The sequence below is a fragment of the Pan troglodytes genome, chromosome 8 (genome assembly GCF_028858775.2).
Source record: "Pan troglodytes isolate AG18354 chromosome 8, NHGRI_mPanTro3-v2.0_pri, whole genome shotgun sequence".
NCBI lineage: Eukaryota > Metazoa > Chordata > Mammalia > Primates > Hominidae > Pan > Pan troglodytes.
This window is the reverse complement of record NC_072406.2, coordinates 136,565,799-136,581,730: the sequence shown is the minus strand read 5'-3', so window position 1 is coordinate 136,581,730 and position 15,932 is coordinate 136,565,799. Positions and strand designations below refer to the sequence as shown.

At 51.2% G+C, this 15,932-nt stretch overlaps 2 protein-coding genes across 5 annotated transcripts in view; both read right to left on the bottom strand.

The window, feature by feature from the left end:
• The window catches only part of LHPP (phospholysine phosphohistidine inorganic pyrophosphate phosphatase), a 154,784-nt gene that overhangs the window by 122,896 nt on the left and 15,956 nt on the right, over positions 1-15,932 (bottom strand). For all 4 annotated transcript variants that reach the window (XM_016919563.4, XM_016919565.4, XM_009459449.5 and 1 more), the window contains exons 2-3: positions 7,480-7,667; positions 3,219-3,372 (exon numbers count right to left, since the gene is read on the bottom strand). In XM_016919563.4, coding sequence (XP_016775052.1) covers positions 3,219-3,372; positions 7,480-7,667 — 342 coding nt within the window. The remainder of the gene's footprint in view (positions 1-3,218; positions 3,373-7,479; positions 7,668-15,932) is intronic.
• Positions 1,147-1,958, bottom strand: LOC112204577 (uncharacterized). The gene has a single exon (XM_024346667.3). It carries the CDS (start codon positions 1,829-1,831, stop codon positions 1,244-1,246), a length of 588 nt encoding a protein of 195 aa, XP_024202435.2. The 5' UTR covers positions 1,832-1,958; the 3' UTR covers positions 1,147-1,243.

Here is a 15,932-nt window from a genome sequence, read left to right as displayed (position 1 = left end):
AATGGCGCAGTCTTGACTTGCTGCAACCTCTGCCTCCCAGGTTCAAGCAATTCTCATGCGTCAGCCTCCCGAGTAGCTGGGACTATAGGCACGCACCACCATACCTGGCTAATTTTTGTATTTTTAGTAGAGACAGGGTTTCACCATGTTGGCCAGCCTGGTCTTGAACCCCTGGCCTCAGGTGATCTGCCCACCTTGTCCTCCCAAAGTGCTGGGATTACAGGCGTAAGCCACTGTCCCCAGCCCACATTTAAGGCTTGTGTGGGCAAAAAGTCTGCTCTAGAATGTAGCTTAGAGGTAACACGCACAGGGTCTGGGGTCAGCCACACCAACTGGCACTCCTGATCCTATCAGCACTCAATGGCTGGGGGACAGCAGCTTATTTCATCTCCTGTGGCTTCAACAACCCCACTTGCAAAACAGCAATGACCTGCCTAGATCCCACAAGGTTGTAGTCAGAATTACACAAAACGGGGTACACAAAGTGTGTGGCAGTGGCCAATGGCCAGATAAAAAGTCCCTCCCTGTCGGTTCCATCAGCTGGTCCCGTACAGCAAGCAGAGGCAGTGAGCGCTGTCACCAGAAGCACCGAAAGCACCGAAGATGGAAAACACTTCCTCCGCCACCGCCTCGGAATTCCCACACTTCATGAGATGCTCAGGTAGACACTCCAAAGTGTCCTTGCAACCCTGGGAGCCTGTGATTCTAGAATTCTAGCTGTGTAGAACCCTGTGATTCTAGAATTCTAGCTGTGCAGAACCCTGTGATTCTAGAATTCTAGCTGTGCAGAACCCTGTGATTCCAGAACTCTAGGCTGTGCAGAACCCTGTGATTCCAGAACTCTAGGCTGTGCAGAACCCTGTGATTCTAGAATTCTAGCTGTGCAGAACCCTGTGATTCTAGAATTCTAGCTGTGCAGAACCCTGTGATTCCAGAACTCTAGGTTGTGCAGAACCCTGTGATTCTAGAATTCTAGGCTGTGCAGAATAAGTCTGTGCAGCTTTCTGGAAACAACTTGGCAACATGCCTCAAGAACCTCAAAAATACTCGTTCTGTAACTGTATCTGGAGACGTCATCCGAAATGCACCAAGATGCTCATCACAGCCCTGGTATGGTGAAAAACCAGGAACAATCTAGATGCCATCAGCAGGGATCAGTTAGAAAAAAATCATGCTTTCCAGCCCCGGACCTGGACCCTACAGCCGCAGAGATGTTGATGCCTAAGAAGAACCAGATTGCTATTTATGAACTCCTTTTTAAGGAGGGAGTCACGGTAGCCAAGAAGAATGTCCACCTGCCTAAGACCCGGAGCTGGCAGATGAGAATGTGCCCAACCTTCACGTCATGAAGGCCAGGCAGTCTCTCAGGTCCTGAGGCTGCAGGAAGGAGTTTGCCTGGAGACATTTCTACTGGTACCTCACCCACATGGGGATCCAGAATCTCTGCGATTACCACCATCTGCCCCTGGGGAGCGTGTCTGCTACCCCATGCCACAGCGGTCCGGAGACTGGCAGGCTGCGGCCTAAAGGTCTGGAGCGTGACCGACCTGCAAGACCCACAAGAGGGGAAGCCAACAGAGACACCCACAGACAGGGAGAGATACCCACAGATGAGGAGAGACACCCACAGACAGAGACACTCACAGGGACACTCACAGAGAGACACCCACAGACAGAGACAACCACAGACAGAGACACTCACAAAGAGAGACACCCAAAGACAGAGACAGACACCCACAGATGGGAGAGATACCCACAGACAGAGAGAGATACCCACAGATGGGGAAAGACACCCACAGACAGAGAGAGACACCCACAGACAGACAGCCATAGAGAGAAAGAGACACCCACAGATGGAGTGCTGTCCCCCTGGTGCCAATGAGAAAGCTGAGGCTGGGAATGGGTCAGCAACCGAATTTCAGTTTACAGGCGTATTTGGTCGTGGACATGGTCAGCCACCTCAGTAAAACTGGTGAGGGTTATTTTGCATTGAATAAACTTATAAGCAGAAAAAAAAAAAAAAAAGAAAAAAATTACAAGAGGTTGGGTGCGGTGGCTCATGCCTGTAATCCCAGCACTTTGGGAGGCCAAGGCAGGCGGATCACAAGGTCAGGAGATTGAGACCATCCTGGCCAACATGGTGAAACCCCGCCTCTACCAAAAATACAAAAATTAGCTGGGCATGGTGGCAGGCGCCTGTAGTCCCAGCTACTCAGGAGGCTGAGGCAGGAGAATCGCTTGAACCCGGGAGGGAGAGGTTGCAGCGAGCCGAGATCACGCCGCTGCACTCCAGCCTGGGTGACAGAGCGAGACTCAGTCTTAAAAAATATATATATACACAAGATAGCCACACCATAGATAACCATGCCCCAAGACATATCCATTTGCTGCATGCTAAGTCAGTCACAAATATTGTTTGGTGAACAATAAAAAACAGGTGACAAAACAAGGTCAAGTGTGACATTGATGCTGTGAACATCTCCATCCATAATAGTCTATTCGCACAGGAAGCCACTTGCAAGGACATACACCAAAATAGGGACAGGTGTTTTCCTCGTGCAGTGGGACTAAAAATACTTTCTGGTTTCTTCTTTTGCTCATCTGTATTGTCTAATTTTTCTTCAATGAACATGTGCTATCTCAGTGTAAGAAAAATGTTAAAAATAACCAACACTGTTTTGTTTAAGAAAGAGATGGCAAGGCATGTGCTAAAGGCTCAGACAAAACACTGATCACAAAATCACAACTTTACAGAGACAGTGATCTGTGGCCAGAGACTGTCGGTGCCCAGACTGGGTAGGCCCTCAAGCCTATGTTTTACTAATTAGACAACCCTTGAGAGCATTCTCCAACACCCTGCTACATCCTATGCAAATGCACCTTCTCCTTCTTTGCTCTAAACTTGGGACAATCAACACTTGGCCTCTGAGATCTCCAGAGGGTCTCCCTCTGCAATGACGCCCTCTTCTAGTCTAGACTCCACATGGAAGCTTGATCAACCAGCTCCTGAAGACAGTGTTCCTATTTCCTAAAGAAATGATTAAAGGAGAGGAATAAAGAAATGAAGAGCGAAAGCATGAAAAAGGGAGGGAAAAGAAGATCACCGGTGCTCCTCCCACCTCCCCTTCTGCATCCTTCTCTGCCTGATTCCGCAAGTTGGAGACTGGCACAGCATCATCTAAAGCACCGAGAAATGACTCTCCCTGGAGCCAACTTACCCTTTTCCCAGTGATATGAGCACAGGTTTTTCCAGCTCCATGAGCACCTGGAAGGCGTTATTCATGTTTTGATAAGAAAAGCTTTCTCCTGCGTCTGCAATTACCACACAGTTTGGGTTGGATGTGTCGATCTGATCAAATTCTGAGCGGACTCCTGGAAAGAGAGAGAGAGACAGAGTGCCACGGAGCCCTGGGAGGACATGGCCTACCTCCCCATCTCCTACCAGGGACACCTTTCACATGTCCTCCCCCTTTCTCAGATGCATTTCTTTCTGATCATCACAGCTGCCATGGGAGGTAGACACAGAAGGGTTATTCCTATTTGACAGAGGAGGGAATTCGGCTCCTCACAGAGGGCTTATGAGGAGAAAGGTGGACACACCCAGGACCCTCCATCCCAATACCACATCAGCCCCAGGAGCTCCCTGAGGTCACTATCGCAGGCAGGAAACCCACAGCTTTGCTACTGAGAAGGGAAATCTGCTCAGAAGACACTGAGAGCCTGCAGCAGGAGGAAATGGGGCTGCACAAGCCTTGGAGGGTTGGCACTACTGGTCCCAAACTGTAAGAACCATTGACACATTTCAGGCAACCCCACACATATGTCCTGAAGAAAAAGCAGAATTCCATCCCCACAGGTCCAGTTCACCAGCTCCCTTAGGAAACTCTCTTCCTCCTTCTCCTTCTTTGTCTTCCCCCATTTTAAATTAAAATAGGAAAATTTGCAAGGATACATCAAATCATTGGATTTGTGTTTTCAGATCCTAGAAGAAACATGCTGTCATCTCTCTTAGGACTAGATGTTGACCTTTCTAAATTGAAAAGAAACTGAGGCCAGGTGCGGTGGCTCATGCCTGTAATCCCAGCACTTTGGGAGGTCAAGGTGGGCGGATCACCTGAGTTCAGGAGTTCGAGACCAGCCTGGCCAACATGGTCAAAATCCCATCTCTACTAAAAATACAACAATCAGCCCGGCACGGTGGCGGCCGCCTGTCATCTCAGCTACTCAGGAGTCTGAGGCAGTAGAATCACTTGAACCCGAGAGGCAGAGGTTGCAGTGGGCTGAGATTGCACCACTGTATTCCAGCCTGGGCAACAGAGCGAGACTCTGTCTCAAAAAAAAAAAAAAAAAAAAAAGAAAGAAAGAAAGAAAGAAACTGAAATACACAACGAGATACGATTTCATACCCACCAGAATGGTGAGAATTAAAAAGACTGATAACACCAAGGTCTGGTGAGGATACTGAACAGCTGCAGCAGATGGAGGACGTGTAAAATATTGCAATCCCTCTGAAAAAAAGGTCTGGCAGAATTTTACAAAGGTGAACATACATGTACCCTATGACCCAGTAATTTCGCTGCTAGGTATTTACCCAAAAGAACTGTGTAAGAATGTTCATAGCAGATTTGCTCATAATAGACTGAAACTGGTCACAATCCAGGTATCAACAACATGTGAATGGATAAACTGTGGTCTGTTCACTCAATGGAATACTATTCTGCAATAAAAATGAACAACACTGCTGATACATGCAACAATATGGATGAGTCTCAAAAACATTACGTTGGGTAAAAGAAGCCTTACACAAAAGACTACTGTGATGGAAAGGGTTAACTCAGCAGGACTAGGTTGCTCAAACCCTGTACATTCCAAAAAAGGCCTGTCTTCAGGACTGGCTCCTGGGAGATAACCTCTGAGCCACTGCAATGTCCTACCTGATAAGAGGGGTTTTGTATGCTCAAGGCCTCGGGCCCTGCTCTCTCTGTCTGACCAGATCACTTACGCTAACAGCTTGGCTTACAGTGAACACCTGTTTCTGTATCCCTGCGGCCCTGGCCCAGCTGTATCAGTTTGGACTCTGTGGGGCTGGAGACTGAGTCGCTAAAGTCAGTCACACAGGTGCTAATGTCTACACAAAAACCCTGGACACTGAGGCTCCAGTGAGCTTCCCTGGTGGCCAATGCTTCCCACGTGTTGTCACACATCATTGCTGGGAGAATCAAGTGTGCCCAGTAGGACTCCATTTCGAAGGGACAACTGGAAGTTCATGCCTGTCTTCTCCTAGACTTTGCCCCACGTGTCTCCTCTCTTCGCTGAATTTAATCTTTATTCTTTCACGGTAATAAGTCTAACTGGGAGTGTAATACCTTTTCTAAGTTCTGTGAGTCCTGCTAATGAATCATTCAGCCTGGGGGTAGCACTGGAGGCCCCAGCACAATTATATACTGTATGATTCTATTTACATAAAATTCTAAAATAGGAAAACTTATTTATAGCGGAAAAAATCCAAACAGTGGTTGCCTCTAAGGGGACAAGGGGTGAAGACCACCTGGGCAAGGTGCGAGGTAGCTGTCAGAGCTGTCAGTGACGGTGATGGTCTAGCTCTTCACGGGGTTGGGTTCCATGGGTGCATGCATATGTCAAAACTCAGCAAAAGTACACTTGACGTGTGTACATTTCATTGTATGTAAATTTTACATCAACAGGAAAAACTGTAAACAAATACCAAACTCCAATGATACGCTGAAGTGTACAGGGGAGTATACCCGTGTCTGCATTTTACTCGGAAATGCATCTAAATAATAACATGGATAGACAGACGGAGGGATGGATGGATATAAAGTGAAGAAAATATCAAAAAATGTCATTGACAATCTAGGTGAAGGGTATAAAACTATGCCAAGTAAGACCGGAGGCGGTGGCTCACGCCTGTAATCCCAGCACTTTGGGAGGCCAAGGTGGGTGGATCACCTGAGGTCAGGAGTTTAAGACGAGCCTGGCCAACATGGTGAAACCCCATCTCTACTAAAAATACAAAAATTAGGCGGGCGTGGTGGCACGCACCTGTAACCCCAGCTACTTGGGGGGCTGAGGCAGAAGAATCGCTTGAACCTGGGAAGCGGAAGTCACAGGAAGCCAAGATCACACCACTGTTGTACTCCAGCCTGGGTGACAGAGCAAGACTCTGTCTCCAAAAAAAAAAACCAAAACTATTCCAAGTAAAAATTATTTGAACTTTGTTGGATGCTTGAAAATTTTCATAAAATGTTAGACAGAAAATCCACCAATGACTGAAAAAAAAAATTCCAAGTCTGAGAACAAGGGTCTAGTTATTGAAAACATGGATGCAGGATTACAGCTGAGGAAGGGCATTCATCCTCCCTTCAGCCTCCCAGCTTTGCCGTCTGCTTGTCTGATTCACTGGCCAAGGCCACCCTCCAAGCGGATGCCCACTTCCCTCTCCTGCTGGCTTCTTCCAGCTCCACTCCCGGGTCCAGCAACCCTTTTCTGGAGGATGGGGCAAGATATTTTTCTTAAATCTTCTTTCTTTGAAGACCATGTTCTAAAGGCACTAGCAGGGATCCTAGATTCCAGAGAAGGAATTTTGAGAAACATGATTTCTAAAGGCCAGGCATGTCACCCTTAACTGGCACCAGGGCTGTGAAGTCGACATCTGGGCTTTCCAGGGAGCACCCGCCACTTCTTGAGAGCCCCCACCTTGCCCTGGAAAGGAAAAAACCATGCTTGCCTCTGCCTAGTGGTTTGTAAAACTAAAAATATCAAGTGCAGAGGAAGGAAGAAGGTGCAGCGGACCAATGGAGAAGTGTCTGGAATTGCTAATGTCTCTTCTTTTTCAATATTCAGGAGGCACCAGTAATATTGTTCCTTCTGCTTCATTCCAAGAAAACTTCCCCACTGAGGGTCAAAGGGGCTGTCTGTTCTTGCATTCAGACTAAAATCAGGATGCAAACCTTGTTCCTACGCCATTTGCAAACTGTTCCAAAGAGCAGGGCTGGTTTTCACATAGTTGAAGGCTATGGTGCCAGACGTTAGAAGCTATGGACCTCAATGTAGCTTCTCATTTATATTCATTCATTCTCACTCTCATTTTCTCTCTCTCTCTCTCTCTCTCTCTGTCTCTTTCTCAACAGGAGCTAGAACTCCGCCGCCTTGACAATTCCCTGGTCGCTTGGTCCATCCTAGATCAGGAAAGAGAGCCTAGGATTTTCCTCCCAGGAGCCATCCAGAACCTGCTCTAAGGACCCTCTGGTGTGAGGCCAAGGAATGGACAGAGCTGGGTCCTAACCTGCCCCCAGCCCCCAGCAGGAAGTCCCATGAGGTTTTTACCCCCCACCCGTGAGTGTTGGTGGCCTAGCTCAGTCAGTGGTTTGGCCCAGTGAAAGAGGCTCTCTGCACAGCCCCCACCCTGGGAAAGGGGAGCTTTCACCCCCATGAGGTCCTGGTGTCCGACAGGCCTACCGTCATGGATGAGCAGGTATGGTCGCAGGCCTCGCTCCTTCAGGATCTGGCAGGCAGCTGGTGCCGGGGCGGTCACCTCCCCCTCAGAGATGTCAAATCCCAGCCTCCGAAGCTGCCCCACCAGCTCTGCCCGGGACTTCTGCGACTCGTTGGTGCAGAACCTCACCTTCAGCCGGGAACGCTTCAGTCTGCGGCAGGGGAGACACAGGCCCGGGAAGTCAGCACGTGGAGTGTTGGGCCTCTGAAGGAGGTTGCGCGGTGACTCTCGAAGGGCATCCAGCAAAGCCCAGAGCAGACTAGGCCACTGCGAGCCCCTGAGGGGGTCCTGGCTGATCCAGGATGTGTTCAGGCTGGGATTTCTGAGCTGAAGCAGATCCCTTCTCAGAGGACCCCCATACCACGCCCCGACAACTCTTTTCCATCCGCACTGGACTTCATACACCTGAGGCTCCCTGAGGTTCCCCACCTGACCCCCCTTTTCATTGCCTCTCCCCTTGCCTGGGATGCAACTCTGTCCCCCCGCCTCTCTACCTGTGCCACTTCTTTTTTTTTTTATTTCTTTATTTTTGAGATGGAGTCTCGCTCTTGTCACCCAGGCTGGAGTGCAGTGGCATGATCTCAGCTCACTGCAACCTCCGCCTCCCAGATTCAAGCGATTCTCCTGCCTCAGCCTCCAGAGCAGCTGGGATTACAGGCGCCTGCCATCATACCTGGCTAATTTTTTGTATTTTTAGTACAGATGGGGTTTCACTATGTTAGCAAGGCTGGTCTCGAACTCCTGACCTCAGGTGTCCCAAAGTGCTGGGATTACAGGTGTGAGCCACCGTGCCTGGCCCACCTGCCTGGCCACTTCTACCCAGCCCCTGAGATCCATGCAATACCTCCTCTCCACAATCCTGCTCAGCCTGGCTAGGGGCCACCTCTGAATGTCCACAGCTATTTCTCTGTCCCTTTCCACCACATTTGGCATTTCCACTTGCAAGTGAGCTGCACACGTCCACGCCTTACTAACTCTGGATCCATACTTCCCAAAAAGTACAAAGGCAGATGGCCCGAGACAGGTTTTTCTTCTCATCACTGTCAATGGAGAAAGGTTTGCCAAAGTCATCAGGGACACCAACATTCCAGGATGGACAGACAGGACGTGGACCCTGCCCAAACCCAGCCTGGAGGTCTCATGAACTTCAGGATGCTGCCACTGGCCGGCGGCACCGAGCTTCTTCCCTCCTGACTTCATAGGAGATCTGCGAATCCAGGCTGCACCTGGGCAAGTTCTCAGAACGCACCAAATGAAGTAACATCCACCCTTCTGCAAACTGTCACTGAGCACCTACTACATGCCTGGCACTGGCCTGGTGCACAGAGCTGTAGTCGTGAGCATGGAAAAGTTCCCTGATCTCCAGGCCACCATCCAGGTTGGAATAGGAGGAGGTTGGAATAGGAACAAGAGACCCTGCAAAGGAAGGGCAATTTGTGACTGAGAAGAGAGAGACGCTATGCAGAATATAAACAGGGTGAGCAGACAGAGGGTGACAAGGTGGGGTAGGAAGGTCAGGGGAGGCCTCCCTGGGGAAGCAAAAGAGAGGGCCAGGGTGTGGTGCTTCTGTGCAGGGAGAGGAGGCTGGAGGACCTGGCACCCACCAGGAAGGGACCCGAGCGTGCTAGAGGAACCTACAGAGGCAGGCGGGGTGGGTCACTCAGACCTGGGGGGAGGGTGACAGGCAGGACCTGGCTCCCTCGCCAAGATCACAAGATCCCTTCCTGGACAAACCGGCCCCAACAAGGCAGCGGTCATATCTGACATCTGCATGGAGCTGCAGTGTGGACTCATGGAAAAGACATCAAGCTGCAAGCCCAAGGGCCGGGAGGCACTTTTAAGAAACCCTAGTAAAATTAATCAGCCATGCTAATTGCATCTGGCACTGTTCTCAGACAGGTCCCGAAACACACACATTCCACTGATCTCCAAAGATGCAGACATCTTGGCTCTTCACCTATTCTTTCAAGTTGTGTATTTTTTATAACCTAAGCAATAGTGTTAAATGCATAATTTAAAATTTATAGAAAACACACATAGAGAGGAGGCATGTGCTCAAGTTCTGTTTACAGATGTGGCCCAATGAAATGAATACACGCAGATTCAACCCAGTTACTAGAACTACGGCTTGAAATCAACTTCCATCTGAGCAAGTGAGACCCAACTAAAAACTCAACTCAAACTGAACCCAGTGTGAATGTAATTTATCCATGTTATGGGTGAGGGACTGAATCCCAGAAATGTCAAGGGCTTTCTGTTCCACTCTTGAGCCTGAGACTTTGGAGATGGAGCTGATATCTACACACAATGGAGTCAGGAACAGGAAATCAGCACTCCTGGAGCTCTCCCACATAGTGGGGAAAGGACACAGCCCAGTGTGGGGTCTTAAAAGACCGGGGATTCAGGCCCAACTGGAGACCTGAGGGACGGACAAGGAGATGGCAGGAAAGGGCAGGCCAGGTGGTGGGAAGGGCCACCCACCTTGCGCACAGGCAGGTGTGCACTGGCCCCACCCTCTCGGATAGAAAGAACTCGAGCAGCGTGGGGTATGTGGAAGGTGGAGCCAGGAAATGAGGCTGGAGTGGAGGACCACTGAGAGGGCAGATAAGGCAGAGCATGGTGGCTCAGTCCTGTAACCCCAGCACTTTGGGAGGTCGAGGTGGGTGGATCACTTGAGGGCAGGAGTTCGAGATCAGCCTGGTCAACATGGAGAAATCCTGTCTGTACTAAAAATACCAAAAAAAATTAGCCAGGTGTGGTGGCGGGCACCTGTAGTCCTAGCTACTCGGGAGGCTGAGGTAGAAGAATCTCTTGAACCCAGGAGGTGGAGGTCACAGTGAGCCAAGATCACGCCACTGCCCTCCAGCCTGGGTCACACAGTGAGACTCTGTCGCAAAAAAAAAAAAAAAAAAAAGGGCAGATAAGCCAGGCACGATTCCCCACTAGTGAGAGAGGGCCCCAAATACAGCCCTGAGTGGTAGTTACAGCTACTACAAAAAGGTGGCAGGACTCAGGCCAATGTCCCTTCCTCCCACCATCCAGTGTGCCATTGCCTCCGCCCTGTCTCTATCTGTCAGTTTTTGTTTGTAACACTAACCAGTGTCTCCAATCATCTGATTTACGCAATTGTCTTTCTCACTGGCCTACGAGCTCCAGGAGTTCAGGGATGAATCTGTTCGGGTCTCCACGGCATCCCCAGGGCTTCCCACAGGGCTTGGCACTCCACAATCCCCCATTTACATTTGCTGAATGACTGACTGAGAAGTCTAAATGACCTCACCCACTACTTCCTTGAGGGTGTCCTGAGCCTGCAGCCTCCTTATAACCCCCAACAGAAACAGACAGGCTTCAGTGGTGAAAACACATGTTTCTGCACTGAAATGAGCCTCCAGACCCCCAGCCCTGGACCTGAGAGGTGCAATTTAGGAAGAAATCTGTAGATCTGCTGACCACATAGTGAATGCAGACCAGAGGCTGGCAACATCTTCTTGAATAGGATGGGTGATTCATTCCTTTCTTATTATTTGTCTTTCCTAATCAGAGGTTTATGAATTATCAATTACACTTAGTGGTTAATTGCCCTTCATAGTTTTATTTTTAAATTAGGCAGTTAATATATTGTAACTAATAGCGTCACCTTGTACATTATGGATAGATCTCCATTGATTGGCACCTGGAACGTGTGATTTGCACCCAAGTTAATGGAGCAGTTGAGTGAAGAAGTGCAGGGGGTCCCCGGGGACTAATTATTGCTAATGAATGATGATGTGACCTTCTCAGAACAGTGAGCAATCGATGTGACAGTGAGATGACAGTGCCTCACATCTGTTATTCCAAACACAACTTCAGATGTGGATGAAACATGAGTAAGTCACAGAACTCACTTTGGGACTCTTAAGCCACTGGCCTCCTCTGAAATAGCAATATAAGTTCATTCAGCCTATATGCTCTTATAATATCAAGTGCTAGTTTTAGAGACGAAATCTGTCCCTGAAAAATCGGATGTGAAATGCTGGGGTAAGTCCGCTCCCATTGGGTTCTGTCCTTCTGCGCCCCGGACCACACCCCCCTTTGAGCCGTCACCAGAGACCCATTCTGACCACCAGGGACCAGCCCCAGGTTGCCTCTTCCTTATTTTAAATTACTGAAAATAAAGAAAGTATGCACTATTGTTTAAAGAGTAAAATATTAATACAACATTATACTGAGCCTTGCATCTGGGTAAGGACGGTGGTGTCACTCAGGATCCATGATCTGATTTTGTCCTCGTGCCCAAGGTATTTGCTGTCCCTAATGGACATCCCCAAGGGCCAGGTGCCTGGCTGTCAGGTGGCCCTCAGTAAGTCGTACCCACTGGGTAAACGAGCCTATGAGGCAAGAACCATTATCTCCACTCTAGAAAGGAGAAGATGGAGGCCCCAGGAGACAGAGACCTGACCAAGGTCACACAGCTTGTAAGCAGCAAGGCCTGTGAGCCCAGATGGGGAGTCCTAACCCCCAATGTGACTGCATCTGGAGACAGGGCCTTTGTGGAGTAATTCAGGTGAAATGAAGGCATAAGGGTGGGACTCCCACATGACAGGATCAGTGTCCTAGGAGGAAGAGACACCAGAGAGCACCCTCATGAATGCACAAAGAGGCCATGTGAGCACACAGCAAGCCGGCACCTGCTTACAAGCCCAGAAAAGGGGCCTCACCAGAAACTGGCCATGCCGACCCCCTGATATCAGCCTTCCAGCCTCCAGAACTGTGAAAAAATAAACGTCTGCTGTTGAAGTCCCCAGTCAATGGCACTTGTCATGGCAGCCCAGGCCGACTAGGACAGCTAAGGAAGCAAACCCTTGTCATCCCTCCGTGGGGCCTGCCACCAGATGTCACAGACTAAGCCTTGGGAGGCATGAAGTACAAGAATTCCAAAATATCAGGAAAGCCCTAGTCAGGCGCAGCTCCAGGACCCCAGCAAGGCTTGCAGAGAGCTGTACAAAGAGCCCCTGCAAAGAAGGACAAGCCCAGCTCTGGGATGGGCTGTTCCCCACCCCACCACCCAAGAACCTTGGGGAAAGGGGCCTTCTGCAGGGTCCTGGCTGCCAGATAGCCCCTCTGAGACCATGGCGGCCACCTCAGCACGCTGCCTCCTCCCCAGGAGTCCCATGGGAGTGGGGATTTGCTCCCACTTCCTGTAGCCAAACTGGATCTTTTTTTTTTTTTTTTGAGACAGAGTCTCACTCTGTCAGCCAGGCTGGAGTGCAATGGCACAATCTCAGCTCACTGCAACCTCCGCCTCCTGGGTTCAAGCGATTCTCCTGCCTCAGTCTCCCGAGTAGCTGGGATTACAGGTGCCCACCACCATGCCCGGCTAATTTTTATATTTTTAGTAGAGATGGGGTCTCACCATGTTGCCCAGGCTGGTCTTGAACTCCCAATCTCCAGTGATCCACCTGCCTCGGCCTCCCAAAGTGCTGGAATTACAGGCGTGAGCCACGGCACCCGGCCTGAGCCACTGCGCCTGGCCCAAACTGGATCTTTGAACTGACCTTTACCTCATCTCAGCAGGCCACGACGAGCCTCTGAGTGACAACGTCGCCCGGGGCAATTACCGTGCATCAGATGAACCGGCCCTTACAAATCACCTCGGACTCTCCACATCTGCTGGCTGTCGGCATCTGCCAGGAGCGCTCACCCGCAAATAATGAAAACCCTCTCATTACTGTTCCACAGCAGGTAAACTGTTAGGACAATTATTGGACATCCTGAGTGACCTTGGGACAGCCCAATAGCTAGCCCTCTGGGGACCGCCGAGGGTCCTGAGGCTGGAGGGAGAATGGGATCCCTCGGAGGAGAGACTGGGCAGGCAGCAGGGGGCCTCAGGAAAAGGGCAGCACGAGCCCCTCCCAGCTGGGCCCCCTGCCCTCTAGCCCCGGTACTGGTCACCTTCGTGTGACCCAGAGCCCCTCATAGCACCCTGAGTCTTTGCTTTCATGCTCCCCTGGGGCCTGACCCTGATCATCCTACAAAGCAGGGTTCATACACCTCTTCCTCCTGGAGGCCCCACAGCCATGCACCCAGCCAGATCCCATCCTCCCAGCTGCGCCCACACAGCTGTTGGTGCTGCTCTGGTCCTGCCATCACCACCTCCCTCCTCCTGCCTCCTCTGCAAGCCCGGGGCTTGGGAGGGCAGGGCTTTGTCTGCTCAGCACCTCTGCCATGCCTGGTGCCCAACCACAGTGGAGCCAAGATCAGCACCTGGGGGCACCCTGGTGCAGGACCAGCCCCATCCTCAGCAACCAGAGCCTTGGTTTACCAACAGAGGAGTCACCCCAGCATCTCCTGTGTAGGGATGAGGGGCAGTGAGCACCCAGGCCAGGGTCTCGGAGGCCACAGAGGGGCCACTAGGTGCTCAGGAGGACACAGGGCTGCAGGGAATCCTCGGGGGCAGTGTCATCAAAAGGCTCAGTTTGGCAGCTCATAGGTCAGAAGGGCTGCCTGGCCCACAAAGTGAGGCTGGAATTTGAGAAATGTCAACTCGTGCGTTCACAGGGGCCGAGACTGGCAGGCAGTGACTGGCCCTTTCCTGCAGCAACTTTGCCAGATGCTCTCTAGAATCCTGCCCAAAATCTACCGGGCACAGTACCCAGTACCCAGCGCAGTAGGTGCTTTACTGGGAGAAGCACCTAACTGACCCAAGTTCCAGATCTGACGGGCCCACTTGGTAATGGAGAAATTCACAGCCAGAGGAAAGGGGTGTGGAGGCAGCAGGGCAAAGGGGTGGAGGGTTGGTTCCCAGGGAGTGGGGTTGGGGGGCAGCGCTCCCCCACATCAGGCTTCAGCCTCCTAACTCCCAGCCTGCTCCTGCCTCTGGGGCCACATTGCAGACATCACCTGGTGTGCTGGAGGGTCCCTATTACTACTGAAATGCGAAGCAGTGCAGAGAAATACAAGCTCAATGCCTCAGTTTCCTCAGAGAGGGGAAAGGACATTGACCACCCCCTTCCCCGGGGGTTGTAGTGAAAAGAGATGCAGGTGCAGCACCAGCCCCAGGCCCTCAGCAACGCCACTGGCATGAAATGTTTTTGTTTTGAGACAGAGTCTCACTCGGTTGCCCAGGCTGGAGTGCAGTGGCACAATCTCAACTTACCACAACCTCTGCCTCCCGGGTTCAAGCGATTCTCCTGCCTCAACCTCCCGAGTAGTTGGGACTACAGGCGCGCGCCACCATGCACAGCTAATTTTTGTATTTTTAGCAGAGACGGGTTTCGCTATGTTGGCTAGGCTGGTCTTGAACTCCTGACCTCGTGATCCGCCAGTCTCAGCCTCCCAAAGTGCTGGGATTACAGGCGTAAGCCACCGGCACCCGGCCTCGAAATGTTTTTAATAACGGGGCCTCTGGGCAGTGCTAGCCACTGTCTAATTTTCAGATCTTCAGTCGCTCCCCTTTTGGAAAGCAATGGAGATTGAACACGCATGTTTGGAGAACTGAAACCCACAAGGTGCTGATTTCCTCCAAAAATCCAATTTTCCAAAACAGAAGGTCAAGCAGGAGCCCCGTAAGCAGAGCAGAGTTGTTTTCTCAATAGAAAAATACAGTTATTCACATATGCTCCGCGGACGCCCACACTGATGTGCGGATGAGCCCACCCCGTGCCCTGCACCATGATGCACACCAGCTTGGGCTGGGGGACCACCTGCAGGTAGGAGCAGCAACAGATCGGCATCTGTCCCCTGGGAGTGGGGTCTGGCTTCCCACCCTGGCGCGCGCACCAGGCTCGTGGAGTCTTGGAACCCCAGCCATAAACAGTGATGGGTGATGGTGGTGCCCAGCCTTCCAGCTCTCCAGGGCTGCCATGAAGGAGACGAGGTAAAGGCTGGGCACAGCGGAGATGCCACGGGCCCCTGGCACAGGGCACGGCCTCACACTGGCTCCAGCTGAGCCTCCTGCACTTGCTCCTCCTTCCAGCTGACCGGCCAGGGCAACAGGTCCACTAGACGCTGTTGAGCACCTGCACAGAGCCTTGAGTCATCAGAGTCCAAAGTTTGAATGGAGAGAAGAGACACAGTGACGCAGGAGCTGGGCCCTAGCTGGGCCTCCTGGTCTGGGTCGGCTGGGCAGTCACCTTAGCGGGACGGCAATGAGGTCAAGCTGGGGCCGGCCCCCAGCTAGGGCACTTATAAAACATGCAGCACACCCTCCCGTACCTGCGCCTCCTCACCTGCCGGCAGAACTCCCATCTAGAGTGTTCTCTGAAGTGCCTGTGCCACGGAGCCCAGATCACAGGGACATGTTGATCCCACAAGCATCGATGTCCCAGGAATCAATAAACGCAATTTAGAATGAAGTACATGGGAATCGGCAGCCAGAGACTTTGGAGACCACACAGCCCGAGTGTCTCATTTCACAGAGGGGGATACTAAGGCCCAG